General features: G+C 37.3%; 4 protein-coding genes across 6 annotated transcripts; 2 read left to right on the top strand and 2 right to left on the bottom strand.

The window, feature by feature from the left end:
* Positions 1-1,648: 1,648 nt before the first annotated feature.
* Positions 1,649-7,016, top strand: QWRF8 (QWRF motif protein (DUF566)). Of its 3 annotated transcripts, none has more exons than XM_021106381.2 (7): positions 1,649-1,802; positions 3,555-5,059; positions 5,186-5,305; positions 5,648-5,764; positions 5,867-5,956; positions 6,169-6,276; positions 6,625-7,016. In XM_021106381.2, exons 2-7 carry the CDS (start codon positions 3,689-3,691, stop codon positions 6,688-6,690), a joined length of 1,872 nt encoding a protein of 623 aa, XP_020962040.1. In that variant the 5' UTR covers positions 1,649-1,802; positions 3,555-3,688; the 3' UTR covers positions 6,691-7,016. The 3 variants fall into 3 exon arrangements, with proteins under 3 accessions (XP_020962040.1, XP_016200389.1, XP_088358374.1); XM_016344903.3 differs by having other exon boundaries at positions 1,654-1,963; XM_088502248.1 differs by lacking the exon at positions 1,649-1,802 and adding an exon at positions 2,583-2,805.
* Positions 7,017-7,378: 362 nt separating this feature from the next.
* MEF29 (Pentatricopeptide repeat (PPR) superfamily protein) lies at positions 7,379-10,179 on the top strand. The gene has a single exon (XM_016317589.3). The coding sequence runs from the start codon at positions 7,424-7,426 to the stop codon at positions 9,788-9,790; it is 2,367 nt and encodes a 788-aa protein (XP_016173075.2). The 5' UTR covers positions 7,379-7,423; the 3' UTR covers positions 9,791-10,179.
* Positions 10,180-10,638: 459 nt separating this feature from the next.
* IRX3 (Cellulose synthase family protein) lies at positions 10,639-15,971 on the bottom strand. The gene is made up of 13 exons (XM_088502247.1): positions 15,516-15,971; positions 15,205-15,400; positions 14,778-14,977; positions 14,577-14,676; positions 14,382-14,493; positions 14,032-14,298; positions 13,584-13,929; positions 13,157-13,420; positions 12,836-13,048; positions 12,520-12,730; positions 12,220-12,416; positions 11,698-12,051; positions 10,639-11,463 (listed from the first exon to the last, which is right to left on the bottom strand). The coding sequence occupies exons 1-13, from the start codon at positions 15,588-15,590 to the stop codon at positions 10,882-10,884; spliced, it is 3,117 nt and encodes a 1,038-aa protein (XP_088358373.1). The 5' UTR covers positions 15,591-15,971; the 3' UTR covers positions 10,639-10,881.
* Positions 15,972-16,863: 892 nt separating this feature from the next.
* On the bottom strand, positions 16,864-20,981 carry LOC107641397 (Translation initiation factor 3 protein). The gene is made up of 9 exons (XM_088502246.1): positions 20,531-20,981; positions 20,365-20,404; positions 20,143-20,202; positions 19,320-19,372; positions 18,584-18,639; positions 18,452-18,485; positions 17,894-17,966; positions 17,698-17,790; positions 16,864-17,483 (listed from the first exon to the last, which is right to left on the bottom strand). Exons 1-9 carry the CDS (start codon positions 20,800-20,802, stop codon positions 17,340-17,342), a joined length of 825 nt encoding a protein of 274 aa, XP_088358372.1. The 5' UTR covers positions 20,803-20,981; the 3' UTR covers positions 16,864-17,339.
* Between the last annotated feature and the right edge of the window lie 2,166 nt (positions 20,982-23,147).

Below are 23,147 nucleotides of genomic sequence, written 5' to 3'. Positions count from 1 at the left end.
TTTTCCTGATCTAAAGGTTTTTAATGAAGCACCAGTATGGGAATTAAGGGCACTCAATCCCCTTACACGCATATTTCTGTAAAGAAATTTTTTCTTTTACTAATAAAAATTCCTATTTTTTCAAAAGTTTCCTACTTAAGAGCATTAATTTAAACTCGACAAAACGCAAAAATTCATTGCCCGACCTAAACTTGGTCGTCAAGATGAAGCGGCGAGATATAAGTTAATGTAAGAAGTTATATAAACTCGTGTGAAGCGATTTCAATGAGATCGGATAAAAAACAAGTTGTAAAAATAACTTGATAAAGGCCGATTACTCGAAGTCGGACCTATGAACGGAAACTCAACATCTCGAAAGACCTAGCTCTATTTTAAAGGCAAAAAGGTTTTTCCGAAGAACAAAAGAGCGATTTTGAACACTATTTATAAGAGTTGCAAAGAACAAACGTTTAAATTTTCAAACGGGTCAAAAACCCGACCTCCATAGAAAGGAGCACCCGACGTCTAAGCAGAAGCCACAGAATGCTCGAGCTTGACCTATATAAAGATTAGGACTCAAGCAAGGGTACTGTTCATACCCTGACCCAAATTATAAAGTCATGCCCAATAAAGACACAAGGCCCACCTCAAAGGATGGCCTCTATCGGATACCCAACCTCTTTGAGAGGTCGGACACGACGAAGGAGATCGACTTGTACTTATCTAAATAAGTAACTGCCTCCCAAATCTCTCCTACCATCTCTATCTCATTTAGAAGATAAGATCTCAATAAACTCCTAAGATATAAGATAAGATAGAACTATCGCCACTAGGGAGGTCATCAAACTCTACTATAATTACACTGGCACCCCCCAGGTATAACTCATGCTCTAATCTACTAAAAACCTGCTTAAAGTCTTTGCTAACTTAAGTATCGGAGTCTCTTGTAGGTACCACCCCCACATCCTCACGAGAAACTCGGACAGGTGGTACCTCGACATCCCAAGTCGGACGCTGCTCCTCAAAGAGACCTAGACCTCACGTTCAGGTCTAAATCAACGTTTCAGATAATTCTTGGAACAGATACGTTAAGTGACACATAATACATACGTAAAAGTCCTAATTGGCAGCGAACATAATAAATTTATAAAATTAGACCAAATAAATCTTAAATTGATGGATTCTAATGCCTTAAGTTCTCCCCTTAATTAGGTTTTGATTTAATATAATTTCATAAATTTATCCTGCTAATAGTTAATTAAAATCACTTAACGTACCATATTAATCAATTTTGGCACAATAGAAAAAAAACAAATATACTAACGCGATTAATTTAAAATTTTAAAAGATGAATTTGATTAATTTTTTTTAAATTAATTTAAAAAACGAATAATATTTCAAAAACGAATTGCACCATTTATCTGTTAATTATAAGTAACTCATCACGCATTTAATACAAAAAGTACAAAAATAATTAAATTAAATTAAATTACTTCATAAGGCGGAAGAATCAATTAAAAGTAGGTGGCGCGAAAACAACCGTCCCGACTCCCTCCTTTTTCTTTCCAACTGAAAACCGTTTACATTATTTTATTAACCTAAATATACAGTAATATATAATATTATAATTCATTTCTTTTATATTTTTAATTTTTTTTTTTATTTTTCAGTAGAAATCATCACTTTATATTTTTCCTCTTTTAATTTTCTTCTTCCCTTTCTCCTTCCCTCTCTTTCTCTTCGAAATCACAAAATTGCCACCGCGACGAAGTTGAACTCCGGCGACCGGCTGTCCTTTCTCCGTTTGTCTCCGGCGAACCTTCGTGAGATCTGCACCTCATTTCTTATTCCGTTTTGGATCCTCCTTTCGCATCTTGCTTTTGTTTTTTGATTTTTAGGGGAAAAAAAACGAAATAGAAAGAAGAAGAAGAGGAAGAAAATAAAGATTATCTGATCAGAGCAAGTTTTTTTTTAGCAGTAGAAGGTGAGAAATTCATCGAAATTGAAATCAATTGTGTTCTGATTAATTTCCTCTTCGGAGCTTCTATTTTTCGTTTTCTTAGCTCTACGTAGATCACTTTGTCTACTATCGCATCATGCGTGGATTTCTCCAGATTTTGGTTTTTGATCAAGTTTCATGCTCGGTGAATTCGAAGAAGAAGAAGCAGAAGAAGAGAGAGTTATTTGATTTTTTTTTTCTTTTTGGATTTTGAATTTCCGAAATTAGAGAAAGTGTTCAAATTAATTTTAATGATTGAAGGAATTAGGATTCAATGAACCCTAGTGTTTGTATTCGTTCTGCGAGATTAGATGAACAGTGAAAACACTTAACGTGTCTTCAGAGAGAGAGACATGAACCTGTCAATCCAGACATCTGTCATGGATCTCTGTCCTAGAACCCTTTGTTTCTTTCCAAATTTTCCAGGTTAAAATGGTTCCTTTTTTTTTTCTTTTTCTTTTTCTGGGATTCCATTCTATAGATATTCGTTCATGAGTACTTTGAAAAATAATTATTCGGTATGGTCAAAAAAGAAATTACCTCACAATCAATCTTTTATGAAGTATTTTATTTTATTCTGATTCTGATGAATCATGTTAGGTTTGCGAAATAAGTGTTTATGGGGATGGACAATAATCGTCACTGCACGTGGATGTCCATGTCTTTACCCATCTCCCAAACATTACCACCAGCTAGTTCATACTTCAACCTTACAACAAAACCCATATAATGTATCTGTGCATAGCATTACAAACAAAACACACCAATTTACATTCTCTAGTTGAGAATTCTCTCTGCAAATTTAGGCACAAAAAACTCATGAAACAGTAAGTTGTCATATATATATGGTAACTACTAACTACCACTAATTAGTGTTCGAGTCAAATTGGGAAGAAAGGGAAGAATGTTACTGTGTTTGAGTTTGAAAGATAGATAGGAATAGAAATAGGCACTTATTATTGGCCCTGCAAGTTATGGCATCACTTTCATAGAATTCCCTTTCATGAAAAGGAGTTGAGAGAGATGAGGAAATAGGGACAGAGTGGGTTTATGTGGAGAGAACCCATTGCCAACCCACCCGACCATGGCACTCCCGTGAGAAAGACAAAAGGGGAAAAAAAATAAAAGCCTCTTACCCTACGCACTTACCTCTTTCTTATCCTACACCCCCTCCATAATTCCATTTCATTTCCCAGTATCCCCAATTTCCAAGGGGACCCCCCTCCCATCCCTGCAATTCTTGCTATGTTCTCCAGTTAAACTGTAACCAAAGTTTGGTGATAAAACGTTAAATGCACGTTGAGACAGTTTCCGCTAGTTTCTCTCATCCATCACAACTAATGTTGTTTTCCCTCTCCATATTCTTCTTGCCGTGTCCTGATCTTGTTGGATTCAGGATATTTTTTATGACAAAAACATACCCACTTGCGTTTACCACACACGATTCTCAAATTTGTTCTCTAACAGATCAGAGTCTCTGTAAAGATGTACACTTTTTTTGTTTATGGGTTTATTCTCTGGTTTCCTTTTTCTTTTCCAATCTGGGGTATCTTAACTTTCTTTGCATTTGTTGCAGATTTATTGCAGAGGAAAGGATCTTCTTTCTGGATAATCTGTGCTGTTCATTTATTCCATTGATTGCCAAAGCTGCTATATCTAGCCGAGTTTCATGAACACTAAGATCAATGTGGTCTAACTGTGATAGAGTGGATGGATGTACATGAATCAGATCAAGCATTACGGAAACTCCGAGCTGTGGAGACTCGAAGACAACCCTTGGTTCTAGCTGAAAAGTTCAATGGACTCGCTACCAGGCTTCCAGCAACAAGGGAAGTTAGTTCAAGGTATAAATCACCTTCTCCAGCATCCCCAACTTCTACTCCTCGGAGATGCCCATCTCCAACCCTCTCAAGAACTACTCCTGCATCACCCAAATCGTTACCAAAGAGGCCTCTCTCAGCAGAGAGGAAGAGGCCGGCTACTCCCTCTTCCCCACGCAGTCCTTCCACACCGGTCAGCGACTCATCTGCAGATGTGCATTTATCATCCAGACAGGCAGCTGGTAGCCGTTTTCCAGAGACCCTATGGCCTTCTACAATGCGAAGCTTGAGTGTTTCTTTCCAGTCCGATACCATTTCGATACCTGTCAGCAAGAAAGAAAAAGAGAAGCCGGTTACTAGCCCTTCTGATCGTACATTGAGGCCTGCTTCCAATGTGGCTCACAAGAAGGCTGAAACTCCTCGAAAGGCTACTCCTGAGAGAATTAGGAGCCCTCTTAAAGGGAAGAATACCACTGATCAATCAGAGAATTCAAAACCAGTTGATGGTCTGCACTCTCGATTGATAGATCAGCATCGATGGCCAAGTAGAGTAGGTGGGAAGGTATTGCCTAGTTCATTGAACCGAAATATAGATCATGCTGATACCACGATAAGAAAGTTGAGCACTCCAATTTCAGAAACTGGTGTATCATCGCTGAGAAGATTGTCTTTATCGAGTGAAGTTTCGGCCTCGGGAACTGGCATGCCTTCACTGAGAAGATTGTCTCTACCAGGTGAAACAAGTAAGCCCGTGCAAAAAGGTTCTAATGATGCTGGAAGGCTGTCATTGCTTGGTGAAAGCGGAAGGACAGGAAGCCAGATGAAATCAACTGATGACCGCCTCCAGTTATTAAGATCACTTAGACCCGTTTCTACAACTCCATCAGATAAAACAGGATTGTCAACTGCTGGAGTCAGATCTCTGTCCTTGTCGCGTCCTGCCTCACCCAGTAAGACATCGGTGATATCCTCTCCTGGTTCAAGAGGTCTCAGTCCATCTCGGTCGAGGCCATCAACTCCTGTAACTCCTTTTTCTAGAGGGCTTAGTCCATCTCAAATTAGGCCAACCAGTCCTACCAGTCCATCTGACAATTCAACTTCAGTTATGAGCTTTATTGCTGATTTTAAAAAAGGGAAAAAGAGTGCAGCCTTCATAGAAGATGCTCACCAGTTACGACTTATGTACAACAGATACCTGCAATGGAGATTTGTCAATGCAAGAGCAGAGGATGCACTTTACATCCAAAATTTAACTGTGGAGGTTTGATTTGCTCTCTTTCACAAGCTTGCAAACTCTTGCAGTGTAGTTCTTATGCTATGTACAGGATTGTGCACGTCAATTTACTTGCTTACATCATTTTACAAAAATCTTTCAACAATGATGCAGAGAACTTTGTATGATGTATGGAGCACTACTTTGTCTATGTGGGAATCAATTATTAGGAAGAGGATCAATCTCCAGCAGCTGCGGCTCGAGCTCAAGCTGAATTCTATTTTGAATGATCAAGTAATGCTTCTGTGATGACTAAAATAGTTATGATTCCACATGCCACCTTTTTTTAGGGACATTCAAGTTACTTTTTATTCATTAAATTTTTTACATGATTGATTTGGATAGTTGGTGATTTATGAGTTAAGCAAATATGCACAGCAGATATTGGCCCTATGCCCCTGTATATTGAATATAGGTTTTTTATTAGTCTCTGATTACATGTTATTGATATTAGCGGTTGATATAATTATATCACTTCCTATAAGTGTAATCCTATTTCCCTTCATTACTTGGTTCAACTTTCAATACTTGGTGATATATTGTTCTGATGTGGGTCTTTAACTATGTTTGAAGCAGATGACCTACCTTGATGATTGGGCTGCAGTTGAAAATGATCACGTTGATGCTGTATCTGGGGCTATAGAAGACTTCGAGGCAAGCACTCTTCGTCTTCCAGTGACTGGAGGAGCAAAGGTATGCCTGGTTTGTGTTTGTTGATTTGATACCTGGGACGACCGGATGAGATGCATGCATCGATAATAACAAGTTAACAATAATAACTTTACACCTTTTCAGGCAGATATTGAGCATTTGAAAGTTGCTATCTGTTCAGCTGTTGATGTCATGCAAGCAATGGGATCTGCAATCTGCCCTTCGCTTTCACGGGTGACTTATTTTATCTAGAGTTATACTGTTTTAGTCCACCTTATCATCTATTTTCCTGTTGTTTTCTAGGCTAACACATTACTATCAAACTTGTCCTCCATTTATTGTATTACTGTTTAATTTAGTATCTGATGGTCAATATCATTTTTTCCATCATTTCGTAGTCAAATGCAATATTCTAGGCATTTACACCTGTTTTTATGTTATCATAGGTGGAGGCCATGAATAATTTAATTTCTGAAGTTGCTATCGTATCAGCACAGGAAAAGGCCTTGCTTGATGAATGCGAAGCGCTACTAACATTTGCAGCAGCTATGCAGGTGAGAGTCATGGTATATACTAAACAGTTAACAACATTGTACTCAATAAAATCTCTAAAATTTATGATGTTGGGTATGAAAATAAGTTAACAGCCAACCAAAATATGTGGCTCAGTTCTCAATCATAGTTATCAACCAAAATATGTAGTATACAAAGATAAAATGGAGACACATCCTTCCAAATTCATAGTGGATTAGTTTGATTAGTTTCTTTCATTAAGACAGTTTGAGAGAAATATTTTGCATGTAAATTTGTTCGTGAGCATTTGATGAGACAAAAATAATGCGTTTCATGGTTATCATCATCATTGTGTTGCTAGTCTTCTAATTATTTTTTGGATAAATCAGGTTGAGGAAAATAGCCTTCGGACGCATCTCATGCAAATCAAGCAAGTTTTAGAGGTGAATAAGTAACAAATGCTGGAATTTAAACAAGCATTAGCTTGACCTACTTCTAAGCTAACAACACTTCTTGCGGCTGCAGCCAAATAGTATAAGTATATCTAATATATTATATAATTATTTCAGGTTATTTACCCTTGTAAATTATTTTTGTTATGTTTAAATAGGCTCCTTCCCTTTTTTGTCTCTCACTCAAATATGTTGGAATTCATATTGTTCCATTATTATCTTCCTCTCCTTTCTTTAGTCAACACTGGCGACCAAGCCTTCCACTTGTAATTTTGTATCAGGACAAATGAGAAAGAAAATGCAAAGCAAAAGAGTTATATTGAGTTCAACCCATTTTTGCACTATAGTTTGCATTTAATTCATATTTGACCACCAAAGGCAAAAATAGCACGAAGTTAAACATTTTGATGCTAAATAACAGAGCTTATGCGATCCAAACCACAATAATTTTAAGAAGATTAGAATAAAAAATAAATTGAAATTGATAAAATATAAATAATAATTTTTTTAAATAAAATTGAATTAGATTGAAAAATAAAAATTAAACTGTTACCATTTTAAATGTATTGGTACTATTGAAAATGTATTTTTAAAAAAAAAACATATCAAGAAATAAATATTTTATTTTATAAGCATTCTTTTAGGATTAAAAAAAAAAAAGGATCCAGTCACCAAAAAAAAAAAAAAAAGGATCCGTTGTTTTGTTAAAGAAGGGAATGATGAAATTGGAGTGCAGATGCAGATGATTCACCGGGAGCTGTCTGCACCGCCGAGCCGCAACGCCCTCCTCTCACTCATCACCAACTCCGCCACCATCCACCACCTCCTCCAGCTCCACGCTCAGCTCCTCCGTAATGGCTTCCACTCCGACATTGCCACCGTCACCAAGCTCACCCAGCGCCTCTTCGACCTCCGCGCCCCTCGCCACGCCCTCTCTCTTTTCTTCTCCTTCCCCAAACCCGACATCTTCCTCTTCAACGTCCTCGTCCAAGGTTTCTCCCTCAACGCTTCCCCTTCTACCTCTCTCTCCCTCTACTCCCGCCTCCGCAAAAGCATCAACCTTTCCCCTGATAACTTCACCTACGCTTTCACAATCAACGCCGCTTCTGGTTCCCGCGACGAGAAGCACGGGATGATGCTGCACGCGCATGCCATTGTTGATGGGTTGGCCCCCAACCTATTTGTGGGTTCTGCACTCGTTGACTTGTACTGCAAGTTTTCTCGTGTTGGGTATGCTAGAAAGGTGTTTGATAGAATGCCTGAGAAAGATACTGTTTTGTGGAACGCTATGGTTAATGGCTTGGCGAGGAATTGTTGTTATGAGGATTCTATTGAGGTTTTTGGGGACATGGTTGAAGATGGGGTGAGGTTGGATTCAACTACATTGGCTACTGTGCTCCCTGCAGCTGCTGAGTTGAAGGAGTTGGGAGTTGGGATGGGGATTCAGTGTTTGGCTATGAAAATTGGGTTTCATTCTGTTGATTATGTGCTTACGGGCTTGGTTTCATTGTATTCGAAATGTGGGGATGTGGACACTGCTAGGTTGTTATTTTGGATGATCGATAAGCCTGACTTGGTGTCTTACAATGCTCTTATTTCTGGGTTTACTTGCAATGGTGAGGTTGAGTGTTCGGTGAAGCTTTTCAGAGAGTTGCTTGCTTCTGGTCAGAGGGTGAGTTCAAGCACTATGGTTGGCTTGATTCCAGTGTCTTCTCCCTTTGGTCATCTTCATTTGGCTTCCTCTATTCAGGGATTTTGTGTGAAATCTGGTACTATTTCGCATCCATCTGTTTCAACCGCACTCACAACTGTGTACAGTAGGCTCAATGAAATGGACTTAGCACGCTCCTTATTTGATGAATCGCCAGAGAAAACTGTGGCTGCTTGGAATGCTATGATTTCGGGTTATACTCAGAATGGTTTAACCGAGACCTCTCTCTCTCTTTTTCAGGAGATGATGAAGACTGAGTTTGCTCCAAATCCAGTTACAATCACAACTATCCTTTCAGCTTGTGCTCAACTAGGAGCACTGAGTTTTGGGAAATGGGTCCATGAGCTGATCAAAATCAAAAATCTTGAACCAAACATTTATGTTTCCACTGCTCTAGTTGACATGTATGCTAAGTGTGGGAACATATCAGAGGCATGGCAACTATTTGACTCGATGAGTGAAAAGAATACTGTCACATGGAATACTATGATTTTTGGTTATGGGCTCCATGGACACGGGCATGAAGCGCTTAAGCTTTTTAATGAGATGTTACATTTAGGATTTCAACCATCTAGTGTTACTTTTCTTTCAGTCATGTATGCTTGTAGTCATGCTGGCTTGGTAAGAGAAGGAGATGAAATTTTCCGTGCTATGATCAATAAATACGGTATCAAACCCCTGCCTGAGCACTATGCATGCATGGTGGACATTCTTGGGCGAGCTGGGCAGTTAGAAAAGGCCTTAGAATTTATAAGGAGCATGCCTGTTGAGCCTGGTCCTGCAGTGTGGGGTACATTGCTTGGTGCTTGCATGATTCACAAAGACACAAATATGGCCCGCATGGCTTCGGAAAAGCTATTTGAATTGGATCCAGGGAGTGTTGGATACCATGTTTTGCTCTCTAATATATACTCGGTAGAGAGAAACTTCCCAAAAGCTGCTTCAATACGAGAAGGAGTGAAGAAAAGAAAACTGGCAAAGACTCCTGGTTGCACTCTAGTTGAGATTCATGGGACCCCACATGTATTTGTATCTGGTGATCGATCTCATTCTCATGCTACTGCTATCTATGAAATGCTGGAGAAGTTAACTAGCAAGATGAGGGAAATTGGATACCGTTCGGAGACAGTCACTGCTTTGCATGATGTGGAAGAAGAAGAAAAGGAGCTCATGGTTAATGTTCACAGTGAGAAGTTAGCCATTGCTTTTGCTCTTATTACAACTGAACCTGGTACTGAGATCAGGATCATCAAGAATCTCCGGGTTTGTTTAGATTGTCATACTGCAACTAAATATATATCAAAGATCACAGAAAGAGTCATTGTAGTCAGGGATGCTAACAGATTCCACCACTTCAAAGATGGTGTCTGTTCTTGTGGCGATTATTGGTGAATCTGAATGAATAATTGTTTACCAGTTAAACTAAGTGGGACAGAAGCATCACCTGAGCTTTTAGTTTCATATTTTTTACCTTACAATAATGCGACGCGGACACCCCACTTGAGCAGCATGACAATGAGTTGATCACTTGAAATATTTTTGAAGCAAGTTAAATTGAGTGATATCTAAGTTCTATCATGCTTGTCTGCTGCTGTACTCCACCTAAACATCATACAAGCCCGTTTACTGTATCAAGCAGTCTTAGTCATTGTATCTTTTAGAGACACATACTAGCATTGCATTCTTTTTGTCCATGCAGGAGGCTGATATCCTCCTCGGCTGTACTATTGTAACGGAGTTGATAGTAAGTTACCATGTTTCACTATTTATCTAGTCATCAAGTGTTCTCAATTTTTTATTTGCTATTTGGAGCTGCTGTTGAATATATGAAATAATTCTAACGAATTTGCAACCAAAAGAATCTTTTCTTTTCCTTATATACTTACAAAATTAAATATTTTGCTCAGTGCTTCTCCTTTGTTTAATGAAGGAAGAAAATTGTTGCTTATAGAAAGTTGTTGCTTTCTGATAAAGAGATTCATGTAATCTTAAACCTATTAGAAAATTTAACAGTTGATTTTCAAGCTCAAATCTTCCATGGAGTGAATTGATTCACATGTCGTTACACAACTACAAATCCAGTTTCCAGAGCCTAAATCATTCAAAACCAATTTGTAGATCAGGTATATTTGCTACTGCCTTTGCATTCTGTTTAATGATTGTGAAAAAGAAATATGGTTATAATTCAATAAAAGATGAATGTGATTGAAGATCAGTGTACCACTAATTTGCACGATATATCGGTAAACTTGTAAAGTTCATTTGCTTTCCAATCCTTGGGCAATTTAAGCCAAAACATAAGGCTATATGTAGTACATTTACAAAAACGACAAAACTGCACTTGCACTTGATAGCTTTCAGTCTTTCCTTATTCCTCCATGTGCATCTACATTCGTTGGTTAACAAATTATACCTTAAAATCAAGCATTTGCACACACCATCAACATGGTCACCAAAGAATACTATGAAGGGAACACTAATCTTCAGCAGTTTATTCCACACATCTTGGTATCAGGTCCTTTAGTTTTCGTCACAAATGGATCAATTCTTACCCAGAGCAACGAGAAGATGGAAGCCAGTAGCACTGACCATATCACAACTATGGTAGGTGTGCGGTTTTGCCGACCCATCAAACCTTTAAGGAATGGATATAGATGGACAATCACCCAGAAGGAGAAGAAGAGTTTTCCAAAGAGAGGTCCCCATGATTGGTAACCATTGTTTATTGCATCTGAGATTCCAGCAACAACCCCAACAATGTTGATTATTAAGATTGTAGTTGGAGGAATCAAGAGAGTAGTCCACTTGAAGGTGTATAACTCTCCAAATTCTTCATCGTCTGCAGCCTTGGATGTGACAGTGAAGTTGGTGTCAATTCCAGCCAACACCTTCAGAAGACCTTGTATGACAGCAAAGAGATGTGCTGATACACCACCAATGACCCAGAATTGTTCATTTCTCCACCATTCTTCAATGCTCACTCCACTCCATTTCAACTCAAGAATGCCAGTTGCAATGATTGAAGAGAAGAGAGCAACAAAGTACAAACCAGCAAAAGTGCTTATCTGAATCATAAGCAATAAAAAAAAGTGTGAGTTTTTGAGGATTGAAGCATTTTCAGCTTTTTAGCTATCTTGGATTGAGTCCTACAATATATTTATTAGCATTCATATAATGTCATGTCTCGTGCTTTTCTGAAGATAACATAAAATTATATGAAACTATGCATGTTAAAATTCAAGAATCATGTCATGTCTAACTCCATTCTAAATTGAAGTGAATAGTTCAAAAATTGTTACCGGCGGCATGATGAATTTGTCAGTGAGTAAGCAGACAGCAGGAAGAATACAGTATGCAACCAGAGGTATGGATGTGAATGGGTAGACAGTTGTGTTTGCATATGCAAATCTCTCAAGCCACTTTAGCTTCCCTTCCTTGTAGCCATACCATAACGGGCAATGGCGACTGAAGAAGATCTCGATGGATCCAAGTGCCCAACGAAGCACCTGGTTAAGCCTATCTGACAAGTTGATGGGAGCAGTACCCTTGAATGCTGTTCTCTTTGGCATGCAGTAAATGGATCTCCAACCACGGCAATGCATCTTGAAACCTGTTAGAATATCCTCTGTAATAGAACCATAGATCCAACCTAGCTGCAAATTTGGAAAGCAAAACTCTTGGATGAGTTCCTTTTATTCTTAAATGTGAATATAGTAAGATATTCAGGACAATCGAGATTTCGCCGAGTTGAGTTTTACATTTCAAGTTTATCCATTAGGTGAACTCTTGAGTTTGATAACCTTATTAAAAATAGAATTTACCTCAATTCCCCATTCAGTTTTATCTTCATAACCACAACTGATTACATGAATGGCTTCTTTAAGCTGGCTTGCTGGACTTGATGAAGGAGGTACACCACCATCTTCCATCAAAGTTGAGGTCACAAAAATAGATGACTGCCCAAATTTCTTCTCAAAATTCATTTGGGACATGAGCAACTCTTTGTCATCCTCCATTACTATATAGAGACATGTGACGGGTTAGAATAGGTAAAGGGAAACCAATTTGGATACAAATTAGTTTCAAATAGTAGTGACTAATGAATAGAGAAAAATGAGAACCTTTAAGGTTTGCAGCCTCTGCAATTGCATCATTCTTTGCATGCTTTGCCTTCTTACGCTTTCCGAAGCATGGACAACAGTCACAACTTACCATTTTTGGACGTTTAGGACCCTTTGGAGGATTGTATCCATATAAAGCTTGCCTCCTGAATACACAACCTGTGCCCACATATACAGGACCCTGAATTCCATCCAATCCCTTCATGTTAATCTGCAAACACAAAGAAGTGAAAGTAGTTAAGTATCTGAATTCTGCAAAGACAGTGCTTTAAAAAGGCCATGTCTTACTGAAGCTGAGAATCTTGTAGTGACTTACATCAAAGAAAACTGTGTTCCTGTTAGCATACCGATCATGTGTATCGATACCATCAAATCTCTGAGGAAATTGGACATAGCAGACTTTCTTCCCAGTTTGAGGGTCCATTAAAAAGCACATGGCCTCTCGGACAGCTTTGCTGTTATTGACATAGTGATCACAATCCAAGTTCAGCATGAAAGGAGCATTTGTAAGCACAGCAGAGACCCGAATCTGGAAATCGCGGCAATCATCAGAGAAGAATGAAGTGAAATAGTGGCTCATAAAGGTGAAATTGGACATCACGTAAATAACACTGCTGCTCAAAATTCAAAACTCTACCAGAGCATTCATGGCACCAGCTTTCTTGTGGTGCTGAAAACCAGGCCTTTTCTCCCTGGAGACATAGACGAGACGAGGAAGCTCATTTCCTTCAGTGTCATGGCCTCCACTGTGGCCAAGAAATACTTGAATCATACCAGGATGATCCTTAGTATTGTTTCCTGGCCATGGTGTCCCATCCTGCATGATCCACCCTCCTGGAGGAACCTTCTGTGCTTTAGCCACAAGTGCATTGATCCTCACCTTAAACTCTTCATATTCTCTCTATCAAACAAACAATTAATAGAGTCAATCCTTGAAGTCTTTTTGTACATAATGTAAAAAGGTTCTACCATTTTTGTTCCTCACAACTACTAATATTTTTTAAGTGTCTCATTTGATGCTTAACCATTTTTGTCTGTGTTATCCTAGTAATTTTAGTACTAACCTTCATTGCGCGCCGCTCCTTAACAAAAGTTGGTTGCACTTTGTCCTTGAGGTAGTCAATTTTCTCAGAGAAGTACATCTCCGGTGCCCTTGGTTCTATGGAAAATTTCTTGCAAAATGGTACCCACTTCCTAGCAAACTCTGCAGTTTCTGATAAGGCTTCAAATGTACACATTGAAGCACCATCATCAGAAATGTAGCATGATATCTTGTCAACAGGGTAATCCATGGCCAAGATTGAAAGAACAGTGTTTGCTGTAACAAGAGGAGGTTCCTTCATAGGGTCCACAGTACTCACAAACACATCTACAGGAGCAAGCATGTTTGGTTCACCTTCACGCTCATACCTAACATATGAACAACATTTTGGTCACGCAATCATTTCTCTGAAAAGGTTAAGCTATTAAACAAAGACATATAAATGATATTTTATCTAATAATATCGTTACCTGATTGAAAGACGGTCAAGGTAGGTCTCTCTGTCAATTGGAAACCATTTAGGGAACTGATCAAGGATCCATGAAAAAGCAAACCAGATTTCACATATAATGGAAGTTAGCCATAGCCCCAGTGCATCATGAACCGGGTTCAGAATTCGATATCTTAGAAAGAATGCAAGAATAACAAGCCGCGCCACAATCACCATCCTATATGGATTCACTTTGCTAGATGCAATTGGTACCTTCCTTGATAGTGGTTGCCTTGTTACATCCAACCTGCAACAGTTGACATAATTGCCATCATTTCATTCAAGTTAAATCAGAGAACTGCTTGGAGGAATGTTTTTATAGAAGCATACAAGGCTGCATCAAAATCTTCATCAGGTTCAGGGCCTAAATTGCCTTGTTGAAGTTTCCAATCATCCATCCTTTCTTTCCATCCATCTTTCTTATCATCCCATCTTTCACTTCCTGTTTAGGATCATAACATTAATACACTTTTGTTCTTTTTTTTTTATACAATGTCTATTACCAAATTGTAACCGATATATTACCAGGTTCAGAAACTGGATATGGATGCACTCTTTTATGCAATGAAGAAGATAACATCTCTCCATAAGCATGAGATCCCGCTGCTGATAACTCTCCACTCACCTGCATATTCATGCAAGCAAAGTTAGAATTTGTATGAGTTGAATAATTGTATAAGAAGGCTTTATTTTCTATTGAAATAGTTCAAAGTTCAAACATCTTACAGGAAGAGATCGACCACCAGAAATGACAGCTGGGAATTGAGCATTATCTTCATCTTCAGGACCTCTTCCATAGCTCATCTTCCCATACAGCATGGCTTCTGCAGAATGGTCATGCTTGTTCCTTTCGTCCTCAATGTTAAATTCATGTTCAATATCATCCACATCCTCCTCATCTTCATCTCCCTCCACCCTTGGACTCCCTAATATAATGGCCAACTTTAGATTATAACATAACAACAATAATTTACAAATCAAACAAAAACATGTATAAGTTTTCCTTTAAATTTCTGTTATCTGTTATTGTTACTTCTTAGTATATTCATAAAATCAATGTATTCAAATACATCGATTATCAAGAAGTAACAATTACAAGTAAAAGAGAATGGAAAAATGTAAAATGTAACATCTTAATTCATTAACTAGTTACCCTTGAGACGCTTGTATCTGGTTTTGCATTGTGGACAAAGTTGGCTGCCTTCCCTCCTTTCATACTCATAGCACGGCCGGCACACCGGAAAACCACACTCATTGCAGGCCACAAACAAGTCTCCATCCACCGTGAGTCCCACCTCATCACCACATATCTCACACACTTGACCATCCAAGTTCTTCAAAGGCTTGTGCTGCAAGAAAAGGACATAGTAGTAACACAACACATATATCAATCAAAACTGTTTGATGAAAAACAACCAGCAATTGAACTCCTTTTGTAGCTTCAATGTCATAGATATCTGTTACCTCTTCATGGCCATGAATGACAACAAGCTCATTGCGGTTATGAGAGCCAGCGACAAGTCCGGCGCTGGCTTCCATATCGATTTGGTAGTGACTATAGTGAAGGAGACAATGTGGGGTGACACAATGGAAGAAAAACAAGAATGTAGTGGTGAGATTTTATGAAGGGAAACTAAACTCTTTACACACACACACACACATGACACACCTAATGTGTCCACATAAGAGATGGTGCTAATTGGTTGCAGGGTCCCCATTGCCTTGAAGTTAAGCTTCTTCCTTTTTTCTTTCAACTACCATTTTTCTGAGTCATTTTCCAACGACTGACTCTATTGTTTGGTTGTTCAGAAATCATACATTGCAAACGTAACAAGTGGGCAAGAAGTAGGAGGGAGCCATTGCTGCGAACAGATGGTATGTCAGCATTCGAAAAGGAATACAATAACTACAATGAAGTTTCTGCATTAAGCCATTAACTTTTGGTTTAGTTGAATATAATAGGAAACTATTTGGAGGATTCAACCAACTAACCTATAGAAACTATATGACGTTCAAGTCAACAGAGTAATACTATTACTAATGTGAAAAAGAAAACAAGAGATCAGTTATAACACTAGTAAAACTTTATTAAATCAACACATATTAATACACCCAAAAAAAAAATGCCACATTATTTTATTGAATTTAATTTTTAAATATTAATAATGTAAAAAAAAAAAAAAAAACTTATATAGACAATTATATGAATAAAAATAACTAATTTTTAAATTCATTATCTAAAAGATCATCTAAACGGATATATGACTGTAAAAGTACTCTACTTTTTTATTAGAATAAAAAAGTTAAATTCGTCCTATATGTTTTTAGTCATTTCACACTCTAAATATAAGTTTTATAAAAGTATTAATGATTGATGTTCGGTTCTTTTAGGAAACCAACTTAGTATTATTACTTATCTTCTTCAATTTTAGCAGATATTTATTGCCAGTCACATTGCCTGTCAATTTAACATTTTTAACAAAAATTATATGGATATCACGTATGGTGTAAGCCATACATTTGTGGAAGTTTAGAAAAGCTACCCATTATATAAATCGAGCAATGTTTTTAACAAATTAATGGAAAAAACACTAAGTAATTGAATAATATATATAAGTTTTAAAATAACATACCAAAAAGTTTAAAAATAAATGAGGCGTAACTGCTTGAAATTGTAATCTCCATTTTACCAAACCATAATGTTCTGTTTAAATTTCCGCATCTAATCTAATATGCAAATAAATGTAAACTTTAATCTCGTGCACCAAACCAAAGAAAGGTTTGGCGTCAATTATTAAATGAAAATAACATGTTGCTATCAGGACAAGGTTCTGATTACTTATACGAGTCAAATATGTAACACGTTAGCAACCTTGGAACGTAAGCACTTCAGAACTACGTTACCTTCAAATCGTTAGGTACGTAGGTTGCATTATCTACATCTCGAAATAGAAACATTACAACTACGACTACAGAAAATATAAGCAGCATACTGAAACAGCTACTGCAAGATATCATGCTGGCATAGGCATAAATGCCTGAAATTGGCGTTCTGTTCTCTCTGCCAATTCCCCATAATTCCTTATGGTATGATGAAGCTTCCTATGAGTAATCACCAATTTGACATGCAATGGATTGAATAACATAAGGCTGCTTCTACCATTATGTTCTGGTGAATGTGTCATTGTTGCTCATGATTATATGCTATACAACACACACATATTCTAACCTGGCCAAAAAAATATATGTTGCACACAACTCATTTCACAGTAGACTCGCAGCAGAGTTTCAGACACTAGCAGAGACTTCATCTGCTGCGGATTTGTCTTTTTTCTTTGGTGGATCTTGGGTTTTCTGTAGAACGGCTTTATTTGGAACCAAAATTATGAAAATGTTCCTATCCCGGAAGTTTTTGGCCTCCTCTGCCCCAAGCTGCACATCAACCAGAGATGTGGTTTTGATATAAGATTCAAGTTGAAACAAATATCATGTCTCCATTCAAAGAAATCATCTTTCAAAGAATCTGAAATGAATTCACGAAAATCCAATCTCCAACAAAGATATACTAGGCTTCTAGCATACATTCACACATAAATTTTACTTATATCACAATCAATTGTACAATATAGTGAATCAGCATCATTACCTCCCCAACATCATTTTGGAAACGTCTAATAAGCTCAATAGCAATATTTCTGAATTCGTTTTCACGACCTTTGAGATTCACAATGACCTTTACCTGAATGTAAGTGATCCAAACGATATGAATAATTTGAATATAATATACTTTCTCTTCTATGTATAATAATAGGGCATGGATAAATAATTCATATATAATATACCTTGTCACCATCTTTCAAGAATTTTCGGGCAGCTTTCAAACGCACAGAATAATCGTGTTCATCAATGTTGTATCTATTAAAAATAAAAGACAAAGCTAAGAAAGAAATTAGGAAAAAGGCACAATACCCCATGTAACTAAAAACTAACCCAGCAAATGAAAACCAATCTCTACCACTGGTCTAATTGAGTTTATGTGATCATTAGGATTCAAAAATTAAAACAAAGCTTAACCTTTATATGATGTAAAATGATATGCCAATCATTTAGGAGTATCTATTTTTAAAGATTAAGATGCACCATATTGTACATATCTTTGGGCATCACAATTATACAAACTCCTCTTCGTGTATCCCATCATAATCAATACAAGTCCAAAAGCATGAAATCATATTGCACAATGAATCAAATAAATATCACATGCCAGATCTAATCATGAAAGAGTATAATATAATTTGGAAATCTGAGAAACAAAATCCAGAACATTTTATTGCCAAATATTCCCTTTGAGATAATAAAAGTAAAGAAGGATTATCTAGGCTCCTAGCCTAGGAAATTACCCCATTTTGAGCTCCTTCAAATCCATCCGACTGGCTACATTTAAAAGATCATTTTGTCAGTAATAAATTATTTGCGCTGAGTTCTTACATAATTCGACGAAAACATCATAGTCCAGCTACTACAATGCTTACCAGCACTTTTCTTCTGCTGATCTCTTTTCTTCTTTTGTTGTTCATATCTATATTTACTGTAAAACAAGGGAGAAACTATTCAAATCACAATCTTCAAGGTCCAACTATCCTCAAAGCATAATATAATTCAAGTAGGTAGGTGGAAAAGTAACTTAAGTCCCCTTCCCCACCCCCTTCCTCTCCCCTTCTCTTCTCTCTCAACAGTCAAAACACTTCCATGAAACAACTACATATATGTGCCAATTCTCCATTACTGATAGCTCAATCTCATTGTGACTTGTGATGATATCCCCCCGCAAAACAAAAAATAAAAGAAAAACAAAACAAAAACAACAAAAAATAAATGAATAAATGAATAGATGAAGAGTGAATCTTAATGAAAAAGTGACCTTTTATAATCGAATGTTCTGACAGTACCAGACAGAAGCACAAAACACATCTATACATAAGTTCAATGCGAATTGTATGCCTAGCTCCCCCACTACTCCCAAGTCCCCCTTGCCTCGAGAAACCAAATTTGTTTATTTGTCTACGAAATGCAGACCGAACTAATGATTATCTGATCTTACGCATAGAAACATGCCATTGACTACTAAATTTATCAACAGATGTCTGAACATTTAAAATTTACACATATGGTCACGTCTTTGAATAACTTCATACATAATAGCCATTAATATTTTGATATGAAAAAAAAAAAGTGCACAGCCTTTCTAAGAACATACGGAGATCATACCTATAATCCATTATGCGAACAACAGGAGGATCTGCATCTGGGGACACTATTACCTGCATAAAATAAGTTTCACTCAAGTCAGAAGTATAACATTTTAACCAAACCCCATTAAAAAATTAAATGGTCCACTGAATCAAATCAAATATTATAAACCAAATTCAAATAGTTCAAACACCTCACTATCACTTCCAGGCTTCCAGCTGCAAACTTGTCTAAGTGAAACATCTTAAATCATTTATCACGTTCAAATTAAGACATTGCAAAGAAAAAAAGTAGATGGACCGAAACAATAGCTATTGAACAAGTCAGGGCAATACAACATTTGCATATATGTCTATTAGGTAGCGTTTGGTGGAGAGACAGAGACGAAAAGACCGAGACTGAGAGACAGAGACTAAGAGACAGAGATTGAAATAAATATCAGTATTCTGTTTAGTGCAAAGTGGGAGACAGAAATTAAAACAAAAATGAAATTATAATTTAATTTGTACAAAGAGTAAAATTGGAATTAATTAATTGAAATGAAGGTATTTTAGGTATAAAATGTTATTAAAATTTACTCTCTATAAATTTTAGTCTACTGTGTCCCCACTTTTTGGAGGTACTGAAATACTACCAGTCTCTGAACCAACAAACATGATAGTCTCAATCTCCCAATCTCTGTCTCAGTACCTCAAAACAAACGCTACCTCAGTTGACATTAAATTACATTGATAGGACAAACTGCATTCAAGTATTTCAGTTAAGAAAAATCAACAGCAAACTTTTTCACTCAACCTATCCCTAAACAAATAAATAACGAATAAAGGGAAAGGCTTCACACCAAGTCAAGTTCAGCATCTTCAGCCATTTGAAGGGCCTGACTGGTAGACACTACTCCTACCTACAAAAACAAAAACAAAAACATCTTCAAATGCCAGATTAATCACTACTCAAGCGTGGCTTTCTTCTCAAAGCACTTTACAAGCCAAAGTAGCCAATTAATTACTATAGAGACAATTTGAGTAAACGGAATTCAAATCCTAAATGCAACGAGAGAACTAACCATATTCTGGCTCTGGTCAATAAGCCTCACGGAATTCGAACTATTCCCAAAAAAAAAAAAAAAAAAAAAAAGAAGCCGAAGCAGTTATTGAGCGCGAAATTCCAGAGGCAATTGTGTATGAGAGTGAGAGAACAAAAATATAGTAGGAAAGAGTGAGGATGGAAACCTAAGAGAGGACATATCGAGAGCTTGGTCGTCGTCGGAATCGTTCCGGCGCTTCCTGAAATTGTTGTAGTCGGAAGAGCGGGAACCGCCGTAGCGAGCGGCAACGTAGGGGGAGGATGTGAAGGAGGCAGATATAGGAGAGTCGAATTTGAGGGAGTTGGGATTGGAGATAGGAAGACCGAAGAGCTTGGAATCAGAAAAAGAGAGAAGAGGAGAGGGTCGAGTATGGAGGTGGTGGAAGGGGAAGGCGGTGCTGGTGGTTATACCAGCCATGGTGGTGCTCCTCTTCGTTCACTGCTCCACACTGATGAAGATTTTGAGACAAAGCTCAAGTGTGAATTCAGCTGACACTAAACTTCAAGTTTGGCGCATCATTTCGTTTGGGGTCCTCTCTCACTCACTCTACTCTACTCTCTCTCTCTCTCTCTCTTATCCACAATTTTTGCTCCAATATCATTCTCTCAAACTGGGCTTCGTAAATCCCTTACTTTGGGCTCATAATTCATTCATGGGCTGAACCTATTCCTTCCGCCCTATATCACTTCTGGGTATACTTTTCAGCATGTATTCGTTCCAAAAATATTACTCTATCCATCTAATTACATAATACTACATTAAAAATAATTACTTTTCACATTCATCACGTAATTATCTTAAAAAACAGATTTAATTAGGTAAAACACTTTATACATCAAAATTAAATTCTTGCTCGTATAATTAATTATGAAAAAAGTATAAAAAAACAACACTTATTATGAACAACGTAAATAATGAATTAAAAAAATATTAAATTAATTTTAAAAATCATATTTTTAATTGATTAGGAGTAATTAAATTTTTAAATTTGGATAATTAAGATTAGACAATTTAACTTTCTCTAAACACACTTTCACAAGGAATGAATCCTCTCAATTGTGGAAAAAAATTGAAGGAATAAAGCGTAATTTATAACCTTTTAATATACTCTCTCATATTTTTTTTTGTCTCACTTATAATAATTAATAATAAAAAATCACACTTTACTCCTTCAATTGTTAAAAAAATCGAGAAAATCTATTTCCCACCTTCACACTACGTCCCGTTCTCTTTCATTGTACTGTCACACTGCGTCTTGTGTCGTCTCCGCCTCCACAGTTTGTCGCTGCCGCCGAGAGAGCTCTATGCAATATGCGCGTTAAAAAAACATCTAGTACAGTGAAAAAAGAAACACCCCAACGTATACAGAAAAAAAATTCTATATTCAATATCAATAATATATATATATATATATATATATATATATATATATATATATATATATAAAGAATAATCTAATATCTTATATGCATAGAAAAAAACAACCTCTGTAATATAAAACTCTTAACTATATACTAACTGATCTTGCCTGTGAAATAGGTCGGCCTCCACAATCTGCGACGGTCGAGCTATAACCTTGGAGACTGAGTGTCCAACAACTCGATTCCGAGCTTTTCCTTTTGCCACAGCGTGATGTAAACAATGAAGAGGAGGGGAGTGTACCTGCAAAGGCACTCCAAAGCTTAAGTCAGTATGTTGTCTTATTTTCAACTTAACCTAAAAGAAATACTTTACCTTCTTTTATATTATGAATTCTTCGTCGGTTATGTTCTCGGCAATAATCATCGGTTACCGAATTGATTTGTAACCGACTTTATTATGCCTGTTCGGATATCGGTTATGATAGGAGCATTAATCTGACCGAGTTATGGCTCATGAAAGGCCGAGCTTATAGCGGGTGACAGTTATAGTTTTTTAGTGACAACAGCTATAATGCCGAGCTATAGCTCGTGTTTAGATGGTGGCCATATCATAGCCTCCAAGCTTGACCTGAGGAGGGATTTTTAATGAAGCAGGTTGAGCTTTTGAATGAGTTATAATTCGGTCAGGTGTTTTATTTAAGTGAGCCCCCAATTCAACGTACTTCATTAAAAAAAAGAATGAGCCTTTTATTTAGGAGAGAGAAAGTGTCCTTGGAGCATTAAAGGCTTGTTAAATTCCCAAGGTAACTGCGTCGTTTGGTGTGATTGAGTTGGCAGTTACTTCTGGATGTGGTTAAGTTCAAATGTGTGGTAAGTTATCTCTGACTCTTGGTTTTTTGCTGCTTGGAAAACATAATGAGTAAAAGAGGTATGCATGCTATTTCTTTCGTCTTCTGCTTTGTCATCTGTGTCTTCTACCTTTCTGCTTTTCTGTTATGGTTCTCGAATGGGTTTAGAGAAGGAGAAAAAAGGGGAGATTGACTGGTCGTATGACTAGGTTAGTGACGATGTGAAGTCTCGTATTTCTTTATTTTGTGATGATGTTGCTATGAAGCAGATAGACGTGAAGAGAGTCGTCAGGGTTGGTTGTGGTGTTAAAGTGGAGTTGTTGCCATGTAGTAGTGAGGATAGGATTTACCATAGGGGACAGGGGTTTGAGTTTTTCTATATGCATAGTTGCGTGTTAGAGGAGTTGCGAGTGAGACTGCCTTTCACTATTTTTCAATGTCAGATTCTAAAACAACTTAACTGTGCTCCTTCACAAGTGCATCCTAATGGATGGGTGTTCCTTCGATGCTTTGAGATATTGATGGAATTTCTGGAGTTGGAGCCTTCTGTAGA

This window comes from Arachis ipaensis, chromosome B1 (assembly GCF_059453495.1).
Source record: "Arachis ipaensis isolate K30076 ecotype BB chromosome B1, ASM5945349v1, whole genome shotgun sequence".
NCBI lineage: Eukaryota > Viridiplantae > Streptophyta > Magnoliopsida > Fabales > Fabaceae > Arachis > Arachis ipaensis.
The sequence above is the reverse complement of the archived record's forward strand: the minus strand, read 5'-3'. Positions and strand labels throughout refer to the sequence as shown.

What these genes read in the sequence shown, in the direction of transcription:
- MEF29 (XM_016317589.3), top strand. Translation starts at nt 7,424, where the DNA reads ATGCAGATGATTCACCGGGAGCTGTCTGCACCGCCGAGCCGCAACGCC.
- LOC107641397 (XM_088502246.1), bottom strand. Translation starts at nt 20,802, where the DNA reads ATGGCTGGTATAACCACCAGCACCGCCTTCCCCTTCCACCACCTCCAT. An exon ending in GTTCGCATAATGGATTATAG is followed by an intron (nt 18,640 to 19,319) that starts GTATGATCTCCG and finishes CTTGTTTTACAG; the next exon opens with TAAATATAGATATGAACAAC. An exon ending in TCCAAAATGATGTTGGGGAG is followed by an intron (nt 17,484 to 17,697) that starts GTAATGATGCTG and finishes GTTGATGTGCAG; the next exon opens with CTTGGGGCAGAGGAGGCCAA.
- QWRF8 (XM_021106381.2), top strand. Translation starts at nt 3,689, where the DNA reads ATGGATGTACATGAATCAGATCAAGCATTACGGAAACTCCGAGCTGTG. An exon ending in ATTCTATTTTGAATGATCAA is followed by an intron (nt 5,306 to 5,647) that starts GTAATGCTTCTG and finishes TGTTTGAAGCAG; the next exon opens with ATGACCTACCTTGATGATTG. An exon ending in TCTGCCCTTCGCTTTCACGG is followed by an intron (nt 5,957 to 6,168) that starts GTGACTTATTTT and finishes ATGTTATCATAG; the next exon opens with GTGGAGGCCATGAATAATTT.
- IRX3 (XM_088502247.1), bottom strand. Translation starts at nt 15,590, where the DNA reads ATGGAAGCCAGCGCCGGACTTGTCGCTGGCTCTCATAACCGCAATGAG. An exon ending in ATATCCAGTTTCTGAACCTG is followed by an intron (nt 14,494 to 14,576) that starts GTAATATATCGG and finishes GATCCTAAACAG; the next exon opens with GAAGTGAAAGATGGGATGAT. An exon ending in AAACTGAATGGGGAATTGAG is followed by an intron (nt 12,052 to 12,219) that starts GTAAATTCTATT and finishes CCAAATTTGCAG; the next exon opens with CTAGGTTGGATCTATGGTTC.